The following is a 22,837-nucleotide window of genomic DNA, read 5'->3' as shown; positions in this document are numbered from 1 at the left end:
GCTAGTCACTCATGTTCAGCAGGAGTTGAACCCAGGTAGGTGGAGCCCGCCATAGCATCACCTCTACCCCACCATGTTCCTCTTCTCCCGTAAGACCAAGACTCCCATCAGCACCTACACTGACTCCTACCGAGCTCCCACCTCCATCAAGGAGGTGTATAAGGACCCAGCCATGTGGGCCTGGGAGCCCAACAAGTTTGTGACCCCGGTAAGTGGAGGTTGGAGGGAGTGGGAGGAAAGGCCTGAATGTATGGCCAGGGATTAGCTATCAGGAGGACTGACTGGTGGTGTGTGGTTGTCGACAGGTGACCGTCATTCTTTGGAGCTTTATGTGTATGTGTGTGTGGGCTCGTTAGTCATTTTCTTAGCACAGAACTTCCAGTGGTGAATAGTACCAGATCTTGCCCTCGTGAAATGACATCAGCCTAGGAGATGGAGAGGGACAGGTAGTCAGCAGTATTTTTATACATTGCCCAAATTTCTGTACAGAAAATAAACAGTGATAGAATTGGAAATAACCCAGGAGAATGACAGGGCTAGGGAGGTCATGGAAGGAGGGAAAGAGGGGCTGGCCTCTCTGAAGGGGACACTGCACTGATGCTGGAACGATGAGAGAGCACTAGCCATGTGAAGAGCCGAGGGAAAAAGGAAGGGGGGGGGGGCTCCCAGGCAGAGAGATCAGGAAGTGCAGATTCCCTGAGGCAGGACCCCATCTACTCTGGTGTGTGCCTGTGGGACAGGACAGGCAATGGCTTGTAGGTGTGTCTCCTTTTTCCTGTCTCTGTGTCGGTGCCTGAATACAGGTGATCAAATGGATGTATGCAGCTCGCACAAAATAGAAGATTGGTGAGTTTGTGACCTTGCCTAAGAGAATTTATCTATGTGTATCACCCAAAAAAACTTTGTTACGTACATGTGCCCAAGTACCTACATTTGGCAGGCATGATGTAGGCACACCAGATACAAACATGAAGTACCAGACACTGCCTTCCAGGAGCTCTCTGTAAACAAGTTAATAAAGTCGGGTGGCCCAATACGGAACATGCCCTGGTAAGTAGGGATTCCCCGTTGACATTCCCACCAGCAAAATGCGAGAGTACCTGCTTTTCCACCTCCAATAAGAGAAGATGTTAAGTAGATCAAAAGATCTTGGTCGCCAACTGGATATAAGAAGAAGGGAAAGATGACTCCAGAATGTTGCGCTCTGGCCACTGGAGGAATAGCAGCGCTACCAACGCAGATTTGGAACCATCTATTAGAGAGCTATTTGGAGTTCATTTGGGAACAAACATATTCTGAGGCCATCCAGGATAGAATCTGATGGGTAAGAATCTGAAGCAAAGGGAAGCAGTCTGGCTACAAGTATGGATTTTGAATCATCAACATACATGTGGCAGCCAACGTCATAGAGAGTAGATGAGATTGTCAAAGAAGAGTAACAAAATGGCCAAGGGCAGAACTTTGGTGACAACCAACCTTTAAGGGGTACAGGTAGCTCAAGAAGAAGCACAAAAGGTAACAGAAATACAGCCAGAGAAGCAGAGAGAGACCAGGAAAGTTAGGGAGAGCATTCTGGGACAAATGTCGGTGCTGTCCAATGATGCAGGCACTAGAAGGGATCTCTTGAGCATGGTAACCCGTGGTCACCTGGCTGGAACAGCTGTAGTTATTGAAATGGAATGAAAACTAGAGCGCAGTAGGATTCAGAATGAAGCAAAGATTTCTGTTTCTTATAGTCTGATGGTCTAGGAACTCTGACAAGCCTTCTGGCTTCAAAACTAGAGCCTGTATAAAAAACACATTTTGATTTTGTTTAGGATTCTCATGGAAGTGGGTGGTAAATGTGCTTGGAAGACAGTGCCCTGAGAACAAATGCTCGTGTCAGAACTGCGTGCAGAAGCCTCAGCCCTGGGGAGTGGGGAGAGGGGGGAAATGAGGAGCTGATACCAAGGGCTCAAGAAGAAAGAAAATGTTTTGAGAAGGATGATGGCAACAAATGTACAAATGTGCTTGACACAATGGATGGATGGATGGATTGTGATAAGAGTTGTAGGAGCCCCCAATAAAATGATTTTTTTAAAAGCCTAAACCTTAAACTAGCTGAAAGTTAGAAGGACTAGACGGGCAAATCCTAACCTGAATCAGAAAGGGGAACAGCACAGTCTCAATTTAATACATGGGGCTTCAATAAGTTTGTGGAAAAATCTATTATATTTTAAAACCATTTTCCATCAACTTTTTGAAGCCCTCTCAATAATGATCCCGTTTCCCTGTCCCTCCTCCCCTCATCCTCTGTCACTATCACCACTGGTAATACACTTATACACAGGAGACTCATAAATCTACTCTATTGAGAAACATCCTCAAAGTTGTTTTCTAAGTACCCTTCAAACTAAGGTCAATTAAATATAAACACAGTGGGAGGCACAAAGAAACAACCCACTCTAAAGGCCATCGATAGAAACAACAAGCAATAGAATGAAACCCCAAGGTCTAATTTGGAATTGGAATTAAAACAAGATAATTATTATAAAGAAAAAAATCAAATACTGTGTGAAATCATCAAAATAAGCAAGCAACAAGAGACTATAAAAAAATAATCAGACGAAATCCATTTTATGTTGTGAAAACAAAATAAACCAGAATGAATAACAGAAAGGCAGCCGTGTGGGAATGCAAAATGGTACAGCCATTATGGAGAAGAGTGGTAATTCCCCATACAACTCAAAATAGAAATACCATGTGACCCAGCAACTCCACTCCTAAGTATACACCCAAAAGACTTGAAAGCAGAGATTCAACAGGTACCCCAGTGCTCGCTGTAGCACCAGTCACAACAGCCCAAGGAGTAAAGAACCCAGGTGACGCGGGGGAAGACCGAGTATGGTACCTACCTAGAGTGGAACACCGCTCGTCCAATAGGGGAAATGAAGCCATGCGCCCTGCAGCATGGATGGAGCATGAAGCCATCATGCTGAGTGCAATCCGGCAATCACTAAAGGACAAATACTGACTGACCCCATTTACATCAAAGACAGAAACAGGCAAATATATAGAGACCTAAGTTGTTTAGTGGTTGGTTACCAGGAGAAGGAAAAAATGATGGGAAAAAATCACGTGAATTAAAAGTCGAGTTGGACAACTGATTGTTTAATTGCTGTCAGTAAATTGTACACCTGTAAAAATTGAACTGGCAATAGTTGTGTGATGGATATATTCACAGTAAGACAAAAGGAAAGAGTGGTTGCTGAGAGTGCTATGGACACCCAAACATCACATGGGATTTGGTTCCTTGGTGTGGAGTTAAACGGCTGTGAAATTGTTTTTCCTGCTCGGGAAAAAGCCACAGAAACAGTTGTGATGTTGAATATAATTTACAGGGACACAGCTATGGGAAAAACTCAAGTGTATGAGTGATTTGCTTTTTTCATTTCAAAGAAAGGTGAAAAGTCAATTGATGACAAGACTCATTCTAGACATTCCTCAACTTCCCTAACGGGAAAAAGTGTGGACAAAATGTGTGCACGTGTGCTTGAAGACTGATGGTGGACCATGGAAGAGCTGGGGAAGTGATCTGGACTGTCTTGGAGCTTGGTTCAGCGAATTTTAATGGATGATTTGGGAAGGAGAAGGGTCGCTGCAAAATGTGCACATTGGGTTCTGACTGACCAGGAAAAAGCATTGAGTGGAAACATGCTGTGGTTTGAAAAAACAGCTCTGAGGTGACCCAGACTTTTTTTCCCAAGGTCGTTACTGGTGACAGATATGGTGTGATTCTTATAACTCTGAAAACAAACATCAATCAAGCCAGTGGAAGATGCCATTGTCACCACAACCTGGAAAAGCGCGTCAAGTGAAATCAAAGACCAAGATAATGCTCGTTTGGGGTTTTTTGATGTAAGGGGGATAGTGCATTTGGAGTTTGTCCCACCAGGAAAGACTTAATCAAGTTTTCTAGTTAGAGGTCTGAAAAGATTGCATAACAATATGTGACAAAAAAAAAGGCCTGATTTGTGGCAAATGGGGGACTGGTTTTGCCACCCTGACAATGCACCTGCTCATGCAGTCATCTCAGTGCACCAGTTTGGGGCAAAAAACAACATGCCTCTAGTGCCCCATGAACCTGACTCACCTGACCTCACTCTGTGCGACTTCTTGTTTCCTCAAATGAAGAGGGACATGAAAGGACAGTGATTTGACAATGTAGAAGAGGTGAAGAAGAAAAAACGAGGGAGGTGCAGTCAGCCATCCAAACAGATGAGTTTGAAAAATGTTTCGAAGAATAGAATCGCAGATTTGACAAATGTATTAAGTGTAATGGAGAGTACTTTGAAGGTGATAAGGTTGTTTTGTAAAAAATTTAAATACATAGCTTTGAAAAAAAATCTGCTTTTTTTGGGGGGGTGCCTCCTTATATGGTCATGGTTTCATAAGACATCTCAGTTAATTTTGCCTAATAGTATGTTTAGTCTTTCTGTCCCACCTCCTAGTTCATTGCTATGCTGGGCTATTTAAAGCTTCAAGTAGCCCCCCCACCCCACCCCACAAGGCCCAGCAATCGGTCTCTATTCACCCGGAGCAGCAGAGGGAGGAGAGGGAGGCCGAGGCTAACTGCCTCCATGAGCAACTGCCTCCTCTGACATGAGACCAGAGAACTGGATGTGCTCAGCTACCATTACTGAACATTTTCATGAAGGTGCTGCAGTTGAATCCTGATCAAAAGGGAGCTAATGCAGGACATATTTTCACATTCTTATGGTGTTGAGACATCTGCAACCAAGGAAGGTAGGTGAGACATCGCCCTGAGATCACAGTAACCAGTTAAAGGAGGTTTGCCTTGAGCATTATGCTCTCAAAAGAACTCTATCCAAAACCAAAGAAATTCACTGCCATGGAGCTTATTTCAACACACAGGCCCGAGGAGAGCTGCCCCTGTGGACTTGTGAGGCTGTCAAGCTTAAGGAGCCTTCTCTTTTTCCATGGAGTGCCTGTAGGCTCTCTTCGGACCTTGCAGGTAGCAGCCCCGTGTTAACCCCTACACCTCCAGGGCCCCAAGAACTGTGTGTGTGGAGTCAAGTGAACAACAGAGACTTGAACGATTCAATAGGACACTTAGCGGGGCAGGGAGTTTATGTTAATAGAGAAACAACTTGGGAAAGGATGATGAGAATGATTGTGTAACTTGAAGAACATCCTGACTGTCCCCAAACTCTGCTTGCAGAAACTGTTGAGCGGCTGTTTGCTCTGCTGTGTGTATGCTCAACAACAGCAAAGGAAAGAAACCAAAAGAAAGAAAAGACCAGACAAGTGTAAAAAAAAGCGGGTGGGTGGGTATTGTTTGTTCAAATAAAAAACTGACAGGGTAAAAAGCTAGACCCCCGCTGAAGGGTGTCCGTGACCTGAAAGAAAGAAGCGTGAAGGAAATTCACCAGAACACAGAACAGATAGAGAAGTCTGAGAGGCAAGACGTAATGGTGACAGCCCTTCCAGACACTCCTGCCCGCCCTCCTCAGACGCCCACGTGACCACGGGGAGTTGCTCTCAGACCACCCTGTCCTCCTGGTTCTAGTTCAGCCCGATCTGGAACGGGTCTGTGCATGCCATTCATTTTAACGACCAGAAGCCCATCTAAGGAAATGTTTTCCTGCCTGATGATTTTACTGGTCACTGAAGGAGCTGAGAGAATCTTTTGTTCTTGCAGGGAAATAAAATTCAGAATTTGGTGACTCCTGGGACTTGGGCGGGGTGCAGGCAGAGGGAGTGGAGGAGAAGTAGCATTGAGCTAAGAAAATTGTAAATCTGAGGTAAATTCAAGCAAGCATCTATACAAAATGATTTTAATTTAAAAAACTAAAATATTGCAAACCAATAGCACTCAGTTGAAAGAAACAGTTCCACAGGAGCCTCCAGCTATTTTAGGAAACAAAACAAAAAACATACTCACTGCCAGTGAGTCGCCTGTGGAGAGGTTAGTGGTGGTTTCGACCTGCTGACAGTTTAGTTAGCAACCCAACGTGTAACTGTTACACCACCAGGGCTCCAAAGGCCATGGGGTTGCATAACTAGCTGGAACTACACTGCACAATTCCCTTTCGTAAGTGGTTCGTAACTGCGGTTCAGAAGGCGCAACTAAGAAGTGAGGTGTGCGGGCAGCTGTCCGTGAAGGGCACCAGATTGTCCTGAAGGCCAGCTAGCTCATCAAGATTGGAGAGGCGGGTAGACATCACTTCTAGGGTCTCCTCCTGATGTCCAATTCATCCTTGCTCTCCCCCACTTCATGTCCCACCCTCCTTCCCTGATTGGCAGCCAGGTTGATCTATACAACATTAGGCTCAATAAGAGCTGCAGAAACAACAGTTTTGCATAAGTTCTTAAGTGTTTCCACAACTTTGGAAAACCTGATCTTTATACTAAATACCTGTTGCTGTATAATTCATACTGGTTCTGCTCCAATCCTACCTGATACATGTACAGCAACACAAAGTTAAGACAAAAGCAGCCACACTTTTAGATGGATCACTGCATAAATAGCAAGGTTGTATTACATTAGAAAGAAACTATACATTTGCATTGGCCTAATAAAATTGTTGGAAAGATAAATTTATGAAATCCACTACAGTTTAACACGCCTCAATTACTGATGGGTCAAGCAAAGAATCAAAAACTAAAACTCTTGAAAATACAATTAACAAGCTTGATTTATTAAACATAACTATGAGCCTGAATCCATTAACTGTAGCGGCAAAAACACAAAGAACACTATAAAAATTGACCGAGTACTAGATCATAAAACAAGTGTTAACAGGACCCAAAAGACCGACGTCATAAAACTGCAGCCTCTAGCCTCAGAGCAATTAAATTACAGGTCAGCAATGAAAAAAGCTAAGCAAAATCCTCATTAGTTTTAAAACAAAACATCACTTGAAATAATGGGTAAAATAAGAAATAAAAAAATGGAAGCATATCCAGAACTGAAAAGACTGCCTGTCCAAACTTGTGGGACACAGCCAAAGTTGTACTTGGAGAAATCCTTAGACAATAAAACAGGAAACTCATTCGTGGGTTCAACATCAAACTAAAGAAGTTTGAGAGGGGGCAGAATAAATGTAGATAAAATGGAATAGGAGATAGTAAAACTAAGAGCAAAATTAACAAACTAGAAAACAAATCTTCAACAAAGTCAAAATTTGATTCTTTGAAAAGACTCGTAAAACAGACCAACCTTTGGAGAGAGTAATCAAGAAAGCAAGCAAGCAAGAATAAATAAAAGAAGCATAACCTTAAATTGAGAAGAAAAGTTTAGAATAGAAAACAACGCTATGTTAATAAAATGGAAAACTTACATAAAATAAACAGATTCTAGAAAAATACAACTTGCGAAAAAGAAAAATAGAACGGTATTTAAGTCAGTGATTTTAGAACTCCCCACAAAGAAAACATCCACATAATTATACAGCTGTGCTCCTCCAATGTTAAACAATTTATTTCTATCTTAAACAAACTCCTTCAGAGAATAGGGGAAAAGAGGATGCCTCCCAACTTATTCTAAGAAATCAGTTTAGCTGATGTGAAACCAATCAAGAACAGTGAAAGAAAATTATAGCCTAGTTCAGATACTAGATACCAAAATTGGAAATAAAATATTAACTAACTGTACCCAGCAAAGCATAAAAATAATTTATGATGGCTATGTTATGTTAATTCCAGAAATTTAAGGATGGTTTAACATTAGGGAAAAATCTATAAATATCATTCATTACACGAACAGATTCAAGGAGAAAAGCACAAGATGATCACAAAATATGCAGAAAACACACGAGAGGCCTTTTTGAAGTGATAGAAATGATCCAAAACTCTACTGTGGTGATAGTTGCCCAACACGGTAAGCTTAGTTAGGAATCTCTAAGCTGTTTTGAGTAAAATGGATGAGTTTTATGGTGCGTAAACTATACTTCAGTAAATCTGTTTTGAAACGATGTAGAAATAACAGGTGCTAAAATTCTATTTTAAAAAACACAAAACTCATGGGGAGCGGGATGAGGAGTGGAGACTCAAAGCCCACCTGTAGACAAATGGACATCCCCTCACAAAAGGGTCATAAGGAAGAGATGATCCAGTCAGGGTGCAGTATAGCACCAATGAAACACAACTTTCCTCTAGTTCTTTAATGCTTCCTCCACCCCAGACCCCACTATCATGACCTCAACTCTACCTTACAAATCGGATTATACCAGAACATGCACACTGCTACAGATAAGAGCCCGCAACACAGGGAATCCACGATAGATAAACTCCTCAGGGCCAACAATGAGAATAGAGATACCAGGAGAATAAGGGGAAGATGGGGGGAGTGAGGAGGCATCAATCACAAGGGTCAATAAATAACCCCCCTCCCAGGGAGATGAACAACAGAAAAGTGAGTGAAAGGTGACCGAGGACGATGGAAGATATGAAAATGATCATCTATAACTTATCAAAGGTTCATGAGGGAGGGGGAAAATGAGCTGATACCAAGGGCTCAAGTAGAAAGAAAATGCTTTGAAAATTATGATGGCAACATATGTACAAATGTGCTTGACACAATGGATGAATGTATGGATTGTGATAATAGATGTAAGAGCACCCAGTAAAACTATTTCATAAAAATACCCCCCACAAAACTCATTGCTATCATTCCATCCCAACTCATAGTGACCATTAAGAGGCAGTTGTGCAAACAGAACAAAGGAATACCGCATGGTTTAAAATCAGGACAGGTGGGCGTCAGGGCTGGATCCTCTCACCTCGCTTACTCAGTCTGTACGCCGAGCAAATCATCAGAGAAGCTGGACTGTAGGAAGAAGAACGCGGCATCAGAATTGAGGGAAGGTTGTTGTTGTTTTTTAACAACCTGTTACATTCAGATGACACAGCCTTGCTTACTGAAAGTGAAGAGAACTTGAAGCGCTTGCTGGTGAAGATCAAAGTATGCGGCCAAAGTATGCTGCAAGATCAAAGATCAATGCAGTCTCCGGTATGGTTTACGACTCAAGGCAAAGGAGAACCAAACTCCTCCCAATGGACCAATAGGTAAATCTCAGTCAATAGAAAAAAAGATTGAAATTGGCAAGGATTTCCTCTTGTTTGGATCCACAATCGATACTCATGGAGACAGCAATGCAGAAATCAAAAGATACATTGCTTTGGGTAAATTTGTGGCACATGACCTCTTTTAGGTGTTGAAAAGCAAGCAGGTTACTTTGAGAAAGACCCAAGAAGAATCCGTCCATTTGAATTCTGGTGATGGCAAAGAATAATGCCAAGTACCACAGACTGCCAAAAGGACCATCAAATCCGTCTTGGAAGAAGTACGGCCAGAATAATCCTTAGAGGCCAGGATGGTGAGACTTCGTCTTATGTACTTTGAACATTCTGTCAGGACAGAACAGTGCTGGAGAAGGACATCAGCCTGGTAAAGTAGAGGGACAGCACAAAAAAAAAGCCCTTGATGAGATGGACTGACACAGTGGCAGCAACAATGGGCTCAAACATAAGAACAGGTGCAAGGATGGCCGGGACTGGGTGATATGTCATTCTATTGTACACAGAGCCACCATGAGCCGGCACTAACGTGACCTCAATTAACAACAAAACTCAATACTAGTCATGATTTTTTACAAAAAATGTTTTAAGAAAAATCAAAGGAAATGTCCTGAACTAATAAAGACCAAAAGAAGGCAGCCAACATAATTTCTGATGAACCGTTGTGAGTATTCACATATACGTACGCAAACCCAGTGCTGTCAAGTTAATTCTGCTTCCTAGTGAGCCTCTGTAAACGGAACCAAGCACCACCTGGTCCTGCACCTCCCTCGAATTGCTATCTGTGCATACACATGTTCATATACATATATATAGTGGATGTGTGGGTGCATTTGGTGAAAGCTTACACAGAAAATTATGTTCCCAGTTAGTTCAGTGGCATTGGTTACATTTTTCAGTGTGTCAACTTTCTCACCATATCCATTCAGGTTGTTCCCTTCACAGTAATCTAGTCTCCCTGCTCGTTTGCCTTTTCATCTTTGCTTTACAGTAAGTGTTGACCATTTCATCTGATATATATATATATTTTTTAAGGAACACAGTACCCATGGCGGTATCGTTTCTTTTTTAGCCAATTTGTTATTCAGCTAAAAGGTGAGCTCATAGAATAGTTTTGGTTCAAGGGCTAAGGGATATTTTATGGTGCTAGTCTCCTGGAATCCACTAGTCACAACTAGTCCAGTAAGTATGGACTGTTTAAGGATTTGAATTCTGTCCCACATTTTTCTCCAGTTTTATCAGGATCCGCCTCCAGTATTCCTGAGTAGCTCAGCTGGCAGGGCCCTCTGAGCATCATCTAGTTCTGGTCTCAGGATGGATGAGATTGTTCTGTATGGAGGCAGTTAGGCCTGTGGACCCGTTTCTTCTCAGAGTCTCTGATTCCTTTCTTTCTCTTTTACTCCAGGCACATAAAGACTTATAACCATAGTCTGTAAACCAATCTTGGTTAAGTCTAAGACATTCCCTTGCTATTATGTGCTCTCTTGGGCATAAATTTATGTGCATACATATACTCACATGTACATATATCTGCATATGGATACATCTATATATGCCCATATGTACACACAAACACATATACTGATCCACTTGTATGCATATATACATACATATGTAATCACGCTCATGTTTTTTTTTTTTTGTTTTTGTTGCAAAGTTGTGGATGTCAGGATTTACCAAGAGAAAAGAGTCCTTTTTTCCTTGTGTGCTTCTTACTGACCTCATTTGCCTTGGTCAGGCTGTGCCCACTTGACTCACATTGGGGGTTGCCTTTCTCATCACCAAATATAACAAGCGTCACTGTATGGAGAGTGATCCCTGCCCCTGGAAACCACTGGTGAACGTTGGTTTCAATATGTAGCCTATTCCTGTCTCTTTATAACAGTGAGACCACAAAGTACTTGTCCTTCTGGGATTGGCTATTTCACTCTACTTAATAATCTCGATTCATCCATATTCTATTTTGAGAATTACTCATTATGAATGCATAGGATTCCATTGTCCATACCAGACTTTGTTTATCCTTTCATCTGTTGACAGCACTTAGGTTATGTTCATCTTTTGGCTATTGTGAATAGTGATTTTAGAGTCCTTTCTCAAATCAGGATCCAGGCAAAGATGTTCACTATCACTACTGTACTGATATTCAAGAATGTATGGTAGCTCCTAGCCAGAACACCAAGAAAACTATGTGGAGATAGGACAGGAAGAAATAAAAACGTCATAACCTACAAATAATACAATTTTATATAGAGAATCTATAATTATTAGATATCATGAAATGTAGGCAGTTGGATGAATATGAGAAAAGAAATTCTATCACATTTTTAAATACATCATTAATTCTAAGATCAAAAGGTAAAGCACCTAGTAATAAATTTAACAAGATATGTGCAAAACTGTATGGATATTTTCAATTTATTAAACACTTTGAAGTACTTATATAAATGGATAAATAATAACATGTTCATGAATAGAAGTCATTATCATAGGGACTCAATGCAATTCTGATTAAATCCCAATAAATTATTTCATAAATTTAATAAGCCATTCCTAAAACTTAAACAGAGAAGCAGAGATCCAAGAAATAACTAATGTACTCCTGAAAAAGAGAATTTGCCCTAACCAAAAAAAAAAATTTTTCCCAATCAAATATTAATACCAGGCCACAACTCATTGGTTTTGTTATAAAATTATAGAAATTAATAAAGTATAGTATTACTGTAGTGATAGACAAATTATTGAATAGAACAGACTAGGACCAGATCCACACATAGATGGAAACAATATACAACAGAAATAGTTTAAAGTAAAGCTATGGGAAAAGATACACCAGCCTTGAGTGGCATTACAAATCTCTGGAAAAATAGACTACTTAATGGGACAATTAGTTATCCATACGGATACAAATAAAAGTAGTCTTTACCTGACACCAAACCCAAAAAGCAACTACTGACCCATTAAAGACTTAAGTATAGAAAGTAAAACTGTATACTGTTAGAAAAAAAGATAGGACAATGGCTCCTTTATCGAATATGGATAGATTGTTTAAACAAGATACAGAAAACAGTCACCACAAAAGAAGAGATTGATAAATTCAACTATGTTAAAATTAGGAATTTCTAGTCATCAAAGACATGAAGAAAATGAAAATATTTGTATAACTGACCATTCATAATGTAGAATATATAAATAACCCTCTGGGTTAGAATTAAATACATGCATTGTTGCTCTTTCCTGAAACTTCTCTACAGCTACAGTAAATGGATATTTAAATCATCGAGCCAGATCATGCAGAGAAAGCAGAGGGGACGGGTAACCAAAGTTTGAAAAGTAAATGGTAACTGATGTAACAGATCTGAGAAAGCTGAATCTGAAATCAACAGTGAATCTATAGACATAATAAAACTTAAAACTGAAGAATTTTCCAGAGGTTTGGGAATTGACAGTACTAAGTTTCTCTGGAACTGACGATGGTACAGAGCCAAACCTAAAGTAAGGATTATTTGAAAGCCTTTTAAAAATGAAATTAAAGTCACTAAGCCCCTTTTCTGGTCTACGCTATTGCGTGACTGCCACACCAAGGCCAGCAAAAGTCAGAGGCTTATTTTTTTGGAGAGGCTCTCAGGACTGGGGGATCCAAGTACAGGTTAGGTCAAGGATACCATAATAAAAGAGGTTGACCTTCATAGACTGAATGCGAAAGCTTCCAGCAGCCCTGTCCATTGGGTTCTCAGAACAGCAACAACTAGGTCATTACTCTCAAGCTAGAGCTTAAAGGGCATCTTTTTTTAAAAATAATTTTATTGGGAGCTCATGCAACTCTTATCACAATCCATACATACATCCATTATCTCAAGTACATTGGTACATATGTTGCCATCATCTTTTTTTTTTAACAATTTATTAGGGGCTCATACAACTCTTATCACAGTCCATACATATACATACATCAATTGTATAAAGCACATCTGTACATTCTTTGTAAAGGGCATCTTTTGTGACGAACCTTGTCAGTACAAGAGCAGAGACCTGCAATACTGACATCGGGATTTGCAAAAGATGGTCCAGATCACCCTAGAGTGATGCTCATGGTCGACAAATTCTACCCACAGCTCAAAGCCTCCAGTAAGCCTTGTATTCTATTCGAAACATGGACAGATCAAAGATTAGACACCTTCAAAGTTACGCACGTCTGAGGACAGACGAACATATCTAACAGTGGATAATGTCAACATGCTTCTAAATGACCATTTTTGTATCTGTATGTGTTTGATGTGTTTATGCTTGTATTTCTGCTGCTGCTGCTGCTGCTGCTGCTGCTGCTGTTAGGGGCTATCACATAGGTTCTGCTGCATCGTGACCACCTGTACAGCAGAATAAAACAGCGCCCAGTTCTGAAGCATCCTCACAATGGTTGGTGTTTGAGACCCTTGTTGCAGCCACTGTGCCACCCACCTCTCTGGGTGTCTCTGATTTCAGCCAAGAGCCATCTGACATCAATCGTCCATCTTACCAAGCACAAGCTCCTTCTTCAGGACCGAGTCCCACCTACTAATGTGACCAAAGCTCCCCATCCTCACTTCTGAAGTGCATCTGAGGGTACTGGCTCCAACATAGATGTGTTCATTCCTGTGGCCGTCCCTGATTCAATACTCTCCTCCGACACAGGACTCCAAAGACACCAAGCCTGCTCAGGTCTTCCTTCCTCATTGTTCAGCTTTCCGCATGTTGACGAAGAGACCGAAAATACCATGACTTGGGTCAGGCGCACCTGAGTTCCAAAATGACATCTTGGGCTTATTTTATTTTTCCATCTTTGCTTTTTAACACTCTCAGGAAGTCTTTTGTAGCAGACTTTCCCCCACCCAAGATTTCGGCTTCCATGAGTGTTGATGGTGAAGCCAACTGAAGTGAAATCCCTGACAACTTCCATCCTTTCTCCATGTGCCAGGTTGTTGCTTATTGGTCCAGTCGTGAGGGGTTTTGCTTTCTTTATGTTGCAGTGTAGTCCATACAGAGAGCTGTAGTCTTTGATCTTAATCAGTAAGTGTTTTAAGTCTTCATTTGCAGCAAGCAAGGTTGTGTCATCTACATTGTTAATGAGTTTTCCATCATTCCTGGTACCTCAGTCTGCCTCCTATAGCCTAGCTTCTTCGATTGTGTACTCAGCACACAGATAGAATGAGTATGGAGAAAATAAACAACGCTGACACACACCTTTCCTGATCTTAAACCATGCCTTTTTTATATAAAAAAAATTGCCTTTTGTTGTATGTACACATTCCACATGGGGACAATTAAGTGCTCTGAAATGTTATCCACAATTTGTTACAAGCCACACAGTCAAATAACTTTGTAGGGGTAACAAAACTCATGTAAGCATCTCTGGGATTGTCTACTTTTAGCCAAGATCCATCTGATATCAACTTTGAGTCTCTCATTCCATGTTTGCTTCTGAATCCAACTTGAATTTCTGGCAATTCTCTGTCAATGTACTTTTACAATCTTTTTTTCTTTTTAAATTATCTTTATCAAAATTTTACATGCATATATTAATGATATTTCTCAATCATTTTTGTTTTCTATTGGATCACTTTTCTTTGGAATGGGTACAAATGCCAGTTTGCCAGGTAGCTGTCTTCCAAATTTCGTGGCACAGATGAGTGGCTTTGCATCCATTTGTGGAAGTATTTCAATTGGTATTCCAGCTGAGAGCTTGGCTCTGTGGGTATATGAGTGTGTGTCTATGAGTGCGTCTGATACAAAGATCTGTGTGCATACCTGGGCATGTGTGTGTAAAGCTCAGGAAGTGCTATGTGCCTACAACTCCCACATTCAGTCTCACCTCCACTTACATGGGAGTGTGTCTGTACAGGTCTATCCACAAGACTGAACTTCAGCTGGACAGATGATTCTAGAAGTCCCTGTCCTGGGGATTTTCAGGTGGGTGGGAGTGCTGGTAGCAACAGGATATTGTCCCTGACTATGGAGAACCTCTGCTCTTACGATTATAAGGAGGAATTGGGAGAGATAACATCACTATCCCAGCACCTCGCTGTCCATTATAAGGAATAGATCCTTTCTGTGTCTCTTGCTGTCTGTTCAGGACAATGGGAAGCTTTGATCTGGGCTTCCACACATCTAACCACCCAAAAAGGGATGAAGGGATGAGATGACGTGAACCCCGAGAAGCAGAAGGGGTCCAGGGTATGGACCAGGGGGAAAGATTAGGAGAGGGTGAGAGGCAGCCAGGGCACAGTGAGGTCTGGGGTCAAGGATCATATTAGATCCCCAGCAGAGGCAGGGTCAGGTCAGAGGCAGGGAGTTAAGTGTTAGAATAGCAGCCTCTCCCTCCAGCACCAAACTTCGCTTCTCCAGGGAAACAAATTCCCAGAATCCTCACCTGCATGAGGCAGCCAGCTCTTCCAGAGGCTCCTGGTCATGCCGAGGATCTGACCCTGAGGGAGACCTAGGCCTTGTACAGATAGTGCACAGCCTGGAAGAAATAAACCAGGAAGACCCAGGCTGGCTGTCCTCAAAGAGCTCCCAGTCAAGGGCAAGGCAGCAATGAAAAAGTCTGAACCGCCCCCTGACTGAGAGCCAGTGCCAGGCCTTGATAGGAAGGAAGGAGGGCTGAGTAATTCCAACAATGAAACTGCAGAGGGGGCCAAGACTGGCACGACTCCCTCTGGCATAGGGAGATGGAGGGGGAAGAGGGGAGGTTTCACCTGGGCTGGTCTCCAGAAGGCCTGGACCTCGATCCAGCAGGACTCCAGAGGTGGGTCTTTATGTTCCTAGCCACCACCTGCCCTCTCCCCTTGCCCAGGGCCTGACTCATACCACAGGGCACCACATGGACCAGGAAGCCCTGCAGAAGATGGTCAGATGTGCCATGCATGACTACAGCTATAAAAATCCCATGCAAGATCACCTCTATTTCCCTGAGAAGTACTGGCTCTCTCAAGAGGAAGGTAGGGTCTCACCCCTCCCCTAACCCTGACCCAGCAGTGGCCCTGATGATGACCTCCAACCTGAACTAAAATTGTGTCTCAACCTCTGCTGTGATCCTACACCAGCCTTATCTCCTCCTGAGTCCGGCTTCTTCCCTAACCAACCCCACTTCAACTACCCAACTACCTGATGTGACCCTGGCCCTGGAGGAGGAGATCCAACCCCCATCCGTGCCTCAGAACTGGACGGGAATCTGGGATCTTCTCCTTAACGCTGGAGAGAGTACTACCCTCCCCCAGACACATAACACCCCTCCACGCATAGCTGATGCCTCTGCCTCGATCTTCTTGGTGGCTCTGTTCCATCCCCCGCCCACCATCAGGCATCGCTCTACCTCCCATGCCTCTGTCCCCTCAGCCTGAAAACCCTGCCTAATCTCTGCCTGCGTCCAAACTGGATCTTGCTCCTGCTCTTCACAGCCAAGATTCTCAGAAACATATTCTATATTCAGTGTCTCTATTTCCGCCCCTTCTTTTACACTTTAAAGATTTTCTCATTTAGTTGGAGGTGTATGATCTGTCTACACCTGTGTCTCCTTCACCTAAAACAGAACCTTGACTTCATAAGTATTTATTGAATGAGTTGAATGATGAACTGAAATTGAGAGTCTGCATCTCCTACTCTCAAACACTAAAGCTGTGCTCATATTGTTCTAATTGCCAAATTCACGGGCCTCTTCAATTTCCTACCTTCTGAGACCTGCTCTAGGCGTTTCACTCTCTGAGCTCCGGGTGCTGTCCAGGACTCTTCTCTCCTCACTCTTCTTGAGGCTATGTTAGCTAAACCCTGTCTCTACAGCCGTCCTTGTCCCTCACTGGAATTGTACTCTGCTCCATCAGACTCTGGTCATCTTTACCTGGATGCTTCCAAACACCATGAACTCAGCATTCCCACCCAGAATTCTGACTCCCAATGTTGCACATCCACCCCACCCCCAACCCCCATTCCACTTTAGGACTTCCAGGCCTCCTTTTGTAATATAACTCATGCCTGTTCTTTCAGACTACTGGGGCAGGGCAGGGGCAGTGGGAAGAGAAAATAAGATCAAATTGGCCGGGCTTTGGAGGGGTGTAAGTAGGGAGCGTCTCGTTGGATTATTATGTGTGGAAATGTACTGCAGCTTCTATGTAGATGGTGGGGTTTAAAGACGAGGCAGGGAGGTCAGAAGACTACTAATAACTATTCATGTGCTTGACATAGTTCTGAGTGCCTAACGTTTGTATACGAACTCATTTAAACCTCACCCATCCCTATGAAAGAGCGTCATTGCCTCCTTTTAAAGTGGAGGAAGCTGACAGTCAACTGGCAGCACTGAAACCGGAACCCAGGCTGTCTAGCTACAGTGTCCTGTCTGTTAACTTCATTAACCTGTCTCCTGTTGAGGCACTGCAGAGATACAGGGGTGAGCTGGGGGGCACAGATTTAAGTGGCTTTTCAGGAGGCAGAATAGGCAAACGCTGGTGCCTGGATATGTTGATGAGGGAGAGGAAGAACCTAAAGGTCTTGTTCCCAGCTTGGCTGATTCGGCAATGGCAATCCAAGGATGACACATGATCAGGTCAGCTGCTCCAGGGCCCATTAGAGGGTGTCTCTGCGTGGGGAATGGGCTGTCGCTTTGAGGACAAGTTTGAGGCCAGGCTTGGCCAGGGGACTGGCCTGAGGGAGGTCCGTGAGACCCAGCTTTGTATTGGGGACTTAAAGGAGGGAGCTGGGAATAACCCTGTCTGATCTCCACACCCTATGATCCAGGAGACAGATGCATCCCTGGCTATCTGTATGATGACCGCTACGCCACCTGGAGGCTAGGACCTTACCACAGCCAGGCCAAGATCAAGTATCCCACCTGTCTGCCCCCACTGCCTAAGGTATCGACTTTGGCCAGCACAAATGCCTAGGTTTGGGATATGTCCCCTCTCCCCATTCGGGCCACAGGGAAGGGCATTTCGCCATCAGTATCTCGTTTTCCTCCCACCAGCAATACCCCAGGATTCTTCATCACCCATAACACTAGTGTTTGCGTTTCTAGGGAACAAGGAAGCCCGGAAGTGAGGCTGTATCGGGCCCTGAGTCCCAATCTCTGGAGATTGCTCCCCGAAGGGCCAATTTCTAACTGGTCTCTGGGGAGAGGGTGGGTGGGTATAGCCATCAAACTTGCCATTTGTCCCCTCCCCCTGTGGTGCAGCCCCTGTGACAGGGATGAGCTAAGCACCCTTGTTCCAGTCTCCCCCCTTTGTGATGTGAGCTGGGGCTACGGGCGGGGGTGGGGGGCAAGCCACTCCAGGACAGCACATCTCAGGAGCATTTCCCTGGAAGTTAGGGGGCCGGGCGCTGTGCAAGGGCATCTGAGAGGATTGTGGTCAGAACAGCCCCTCTTAAGCGCAGACTGATACTGACCTCGGGCTGATTGAAAACTTTTGAATTGGCACTTTTCAAGCATCAAGATTTGTAACAAGTTCCTCCGGTGATTTTGACGGGCAGGCCTGATTGAAAATCCTTTATTAGCGAGACGCTGAGACACAGCTCGGCGGAATCAACTAGCCAGAGAGACCGGGAGGACGAACCTCCCAGGCAAGCTCTAAGGCAGGGTCGTGGGAGGGCCAGGCCACTCCCCGTCACCTACTGCCAGGAGACAACCCCAAACACTGGGGCGCAGGAGGTGGGGAGTGGGCAGGTGCAGCAGGATCTGGTTGTCCTTAGAGAAATAGTTAGCCGCTCTGGCCAGTCAGCGGCTGAAGCTGCCCCCGTGCCATTTCCAGGAGGCCGGGACGGAGACGGTAGTTGCAGGGATGCCTCTGGAGTGTCTCCCTAAGCCTAAATCGGAGCGACTCAATGCCTACGGTAACGGGGCTGCGGAGGTGGGGGCAGGGGGCAGCCCCTGGGGGGGAGGGGGAGGGGGCGCGCTGAGGGCCTGGCGAAAGTCGAGGGCCTTGGAGAGAGTGTAACCCTATTCTCTCTGCCTCTCCTCTTTTGTGTGTGTGTGTCTTCGCTCTCTGTCTCTGCCCCGGCCCTGTCTCTTCCCCTCGCTGTGTCGCTGTCTCTGGGACTCCCGGGCTTGGGGCGTGGGCTCAGAGCGCGAGGTCGTGGTGAACATGCTGAATTCGCTGTCCCGGAACCAGCCTCTGCCGCAGATCGCCCCCCGCTGCGGCTGCGTGGACCCGCTGCGGGGCCGCCTGCCCTTCCAGGGTTACGAAAGCACGTGCTCGGGCCGTCATTACTGTATGCGCGGGATGGACTACTACGCCACCGGGGCGCCGTGCCTCCCTCGCCGCCTGCTGCCCGAGTGCTGCGCGCAGCCGACTGTAAGGTCCGCAGGGCCTGGCCCGCCCCAGCCGGGCCCCGCCCCCGACTAGCCACGCCCACGGGGCCACGCCCCTACAAGCCCCGCCCCGCCGCCTGCCCTCTCCGGGTGGACCCTGCAGCTTCCATCCCTCCCGCCTTGGAATCTGAGCCCCCCCCACGGGGCTGGAGAGCCGACCCTGAGGTCCACTCAAGTCCCCGACCCCTGTCCTTCCCGAAGGATCCCGGCTCCTGGATTTGCTCTGGAGGTCCAGTCCGAGAGTCTTTGAAAGAAACCCAGGGCATCAGACACACCATTCCCAGGCCCGCCGGCCCGGGACCCAGAGGAGAACGCAGGTCTTCGCTAGCTGGGGTAGCATGTGCCCTTGGGGAAAAGTGACCTCTCTTTTTTGGGCCTCGGGTCTCCGTCGGTAGTGGGCAGAGTCGCTGCTGGGAACTACACACGCCAGGAAATGCCTCCTCGGAGCCCCGCTACCCTCCTTAGGGAGGCCCTCTCCCGGCACCCTGACAGTCTAGAGTTGGGCAGAATGGGGTCCTGAAACCCTGCCCTGGTAACACCCCACCTCCTCCCCCAACCGGGTAGTGTGAGGCCTGGGCAAAAAGCCGTGGAGAGGGGGGAGGGGTACGGGAAAGCGCCTGGGAGCTGGAAAAAACGCTGGGTCCCAGCAAAGATCTGATGCTCCCAGCTCCTCCAACCACCGGCGTGGGACTCTCCCCAAGTCGAGTGCTCCCAGCCAAAAACCGGGCCTTAGGGGGAGAGGGATTTCCTGAGAGACTTCCCTGAGGTGCCCAGGTGGTTGCGAGCTGGGTTCCTAACTGCAAGGTCAGCAGTTCGAAACCACCTGCCAACTCTGCGGAAGAAAGACGAGGCGCTTTACTCCTGTAAATAGTTTCTGAAAGTCCTGGGGGCAGTTTTACCCCGTCCTATAGCGTCGCTATGAGTCAGAATTGACTGGATGGCAGTGAGTCCCCAGGCCCTCAAAAAGCGTCTGAGGGAGGCAATTGAAGCCTGGAGTGCTGCCCTGAGGCCTGGTCCAGGCTGGAGATTAAGGCCCCGCCCATCGCTTTCTCCTCCAGGGCTGCCTCTCCCTACCAACACCGCCCCGGGATGCAATGTGTTGTTACAACTCCCCAGCCGTCATACTACCCGTACCCCAACCTCAGGTAAGTCTCGCCCTCAAGTAGACACACAATGCAGGCTGTCTCTTGGTGAGGCCCGCGGACATGCTGGGCGGGAACTGTCAGCTGCTGTGCACTGATGGGAAGGCGCCGCGAGGGGGCGCAAGTGCCCCAAGGAAGTTAAAAATGAACACCCAACCCATTGGCCACCGGTGGATTCCGACTCATAGCAATCCTGTAGAACGGAGTAGCTACAGCTTGCGCCATAGGGTTTCCAAGACGCTAAATGGTGACAGAAGTTGCCACATCTTTCTTCCGGAGAGCCGCTGGTGGGTTCAAACCACTGAGCTTTCGCTTAAACCACTGCCATCGGGGCTCTTTAAGGAAGTCAAAGCAAGCTAGGAAATAGAAGATTGTCCCTCACCCCACCCCATGCACCCCAGTGACAAAGGGGCCGGTATTGAGGAGTCAGGGTTTGGCAGTGGGACTTAAGAGTCAACAGATCTGGGGCATTGGGTTCAGAACTTAAGTAAGGAGTCAGTGCTAAAGAGCAGGTATTGGGAATCAAGCAGCTGGACCTACTATTGGAACTGTGTGTCCCAAAGCCTGTGTTAGGGGACACGATGTTGAGATAAAAGCCATCATTGAGAATCCATGTCATATGTTCAATTAGATAAATGAGAATCCAAAAGGACTGACCCATCTTTCCCCACAGATGGGACACAAGTCACTTCAAGAAGACTGGCGGTGCCTTGAAAAACAACTATGTTATCCACCCTGAGTTTGTGTCTGAGACCTATCCTGAGTATGGCTACTGGTAGAGCCTGGGCCCTCTAAGGCCAAGGAGGGTGAGCAATAAAGAAACTCTTCACCCCTAAAGGCTGTCTACTGTGTCCTTACCCAGCAGGATGGGGCAGGGAGTTCTCACATTCAGGTCTCTGGCAAGTTTACCCTACCCTAAGTCACCTCCCCCACAATATCAATGCTTCCCTTGGGTGACAATGAGTACTGGTGTCATCCTCTCCACCCCAGAGCCCAGGTTCCTCTAGTTACACAGGACAGACTCCTCTTTTTGGGCACACACACACACACACACACACACACACACACACACATCCTCTAAGACCCTCCAGCTGACAATCTCCACCATCCCCTTGAAACTGGCCTTTCCTGCATCTCATTGGACCCAGAATTGTCCATACTACAGTCCTGCTCCTAAACCCAAAGCTCTCAACCTCTGCTCCCAGAGTCTCATCAGAGATCCCCCAGTCTATCTGCTCACTCTGTTACCCAAGTTCAAGGAATCCAAAACAGATTTAGGGGGAAAACTCAAGACCAAGAAATTGTAAACTACAAAACAAAGGAAGCATCGAGTAGGGTGCTCTGGAATCCTTGGGATCACCAGTATTTTTCTTTATAAAAAATCTGAAACCTGAGTCTTACACACCCTCCCCGTCCACTAGGGAGAGAGGTGTGAAGAGAGGCACATTGCCTCTGAGTATCACAGGCATTTTCTAAGCACTGCCACCCAAAGGAGCGACTAGACTCTGTAAATAACCAGGTTGGGAAGGGGAGGAGATGAAATACCCAGGGGATGCCGTCCTCCCAATCACAGGGCGTGGAGACCACTGTTAACTCCGGTGACTAGTCCTGGCAACCTCAGCCTCTCTCGGATGGTTCTGCAGGCTCATTGGTGACCACCTTGGGTGGGCTTTCCCTGAACACCAAAACACTTAAACTCACTGCCATCAAGTCGATGCCAGTTCGCAGTGACCATATAGGACAGGGTGGAACTGCCCTTGTGAGTTTCTGAGGCTGTAATACTTTACAGGAGAAGAAAGCCTCATCTTTCTGCTGCGAAGCAGCTGTTGGTTTCGAACTGCTGACCTTGCAATTAGTAACCACTGTCACCAGGCTTCCTTTTCCTTGCACTGGGCTACCCTTTTCCACATGAGAAAACCAAGAACCTGGTCAGAGAGACCAGGAGGCTTCCACTGGACAGAAAGGAATGCTGAAAACAGCCGTACCACTTTATCGCTCCCTAAACTCAAACTGGAGGTGTATGAACCTCAACTGTCGGAGGCCGCACCTCCAGAACTACATTTCCCAGCAGGCCCCGGGCAGAGCACCGCCCGCAGGCGGGGAAAGGGACACCTAGTGGAGGCGCGCCGGCGGGCAGCGCTGGGAACTGGGGAGGCACCAGGCTTGGGCAAGCTGGAGATGCAAAGGGCTGGGCGCCCAGCAGTGGGAGGAAGATGGGGGCGGGCGCCTCGGGCCCGCGTGACAATATGGGAGGAGGGATTGGGCGCCAGGGGGTGGGGCGGAG

General features: G+C 45.9%; 1 protein-coding gene across 1 annotated transcript; it reads left to right on the top strand.

Annotated features, from left to right (window-relative positions):
- Positions 1-73: 73 nt before the first annotated feature.
- Positions 74-21,332, top strand: SPMIP6 (sperm microtubule inner protein 6). The gene is made up of 7 exons (XM_075558954.1): positions 74-208; positions 15,911-16,055; positions 17,845-17,960; positions 18,852-18,933; positions 19,165-19,399; positions 20,470-20,556; positions 21,227-21,332. The coding sequence occupies exons 1-7, from the start codon at positions 74-76 to the stop codon at positions 21,330-21,332; spliced, it is 906 nt and encodes a 301-aa protein (XP_075415069.1).
- The last annotated feature ends 1,505 nt before the right edge of the window (positions 21,333-22,837 follow it).

Source organism: Tenrec ecaudatus, chromosome 10 (genome assembly GCF_050624435.1).
Source record: "Tenrec ecaudatus isolate mTenEca1 chromosome 10, mTenEca1.hap1, whole genome shotgun sequence".
NCBI classification, from domain to species: domain Eukaryota; kingdom Metazoa; phylum Chordata; class Mammalia; order Afrosoricida; family Tenrecidae; genus Tenrec; species Tenrec ecaudatus.
Note: the sequence above shows the minus strand (reverse complement) of the source record. Positions and strands in the feature narration are given on the sequence as shown.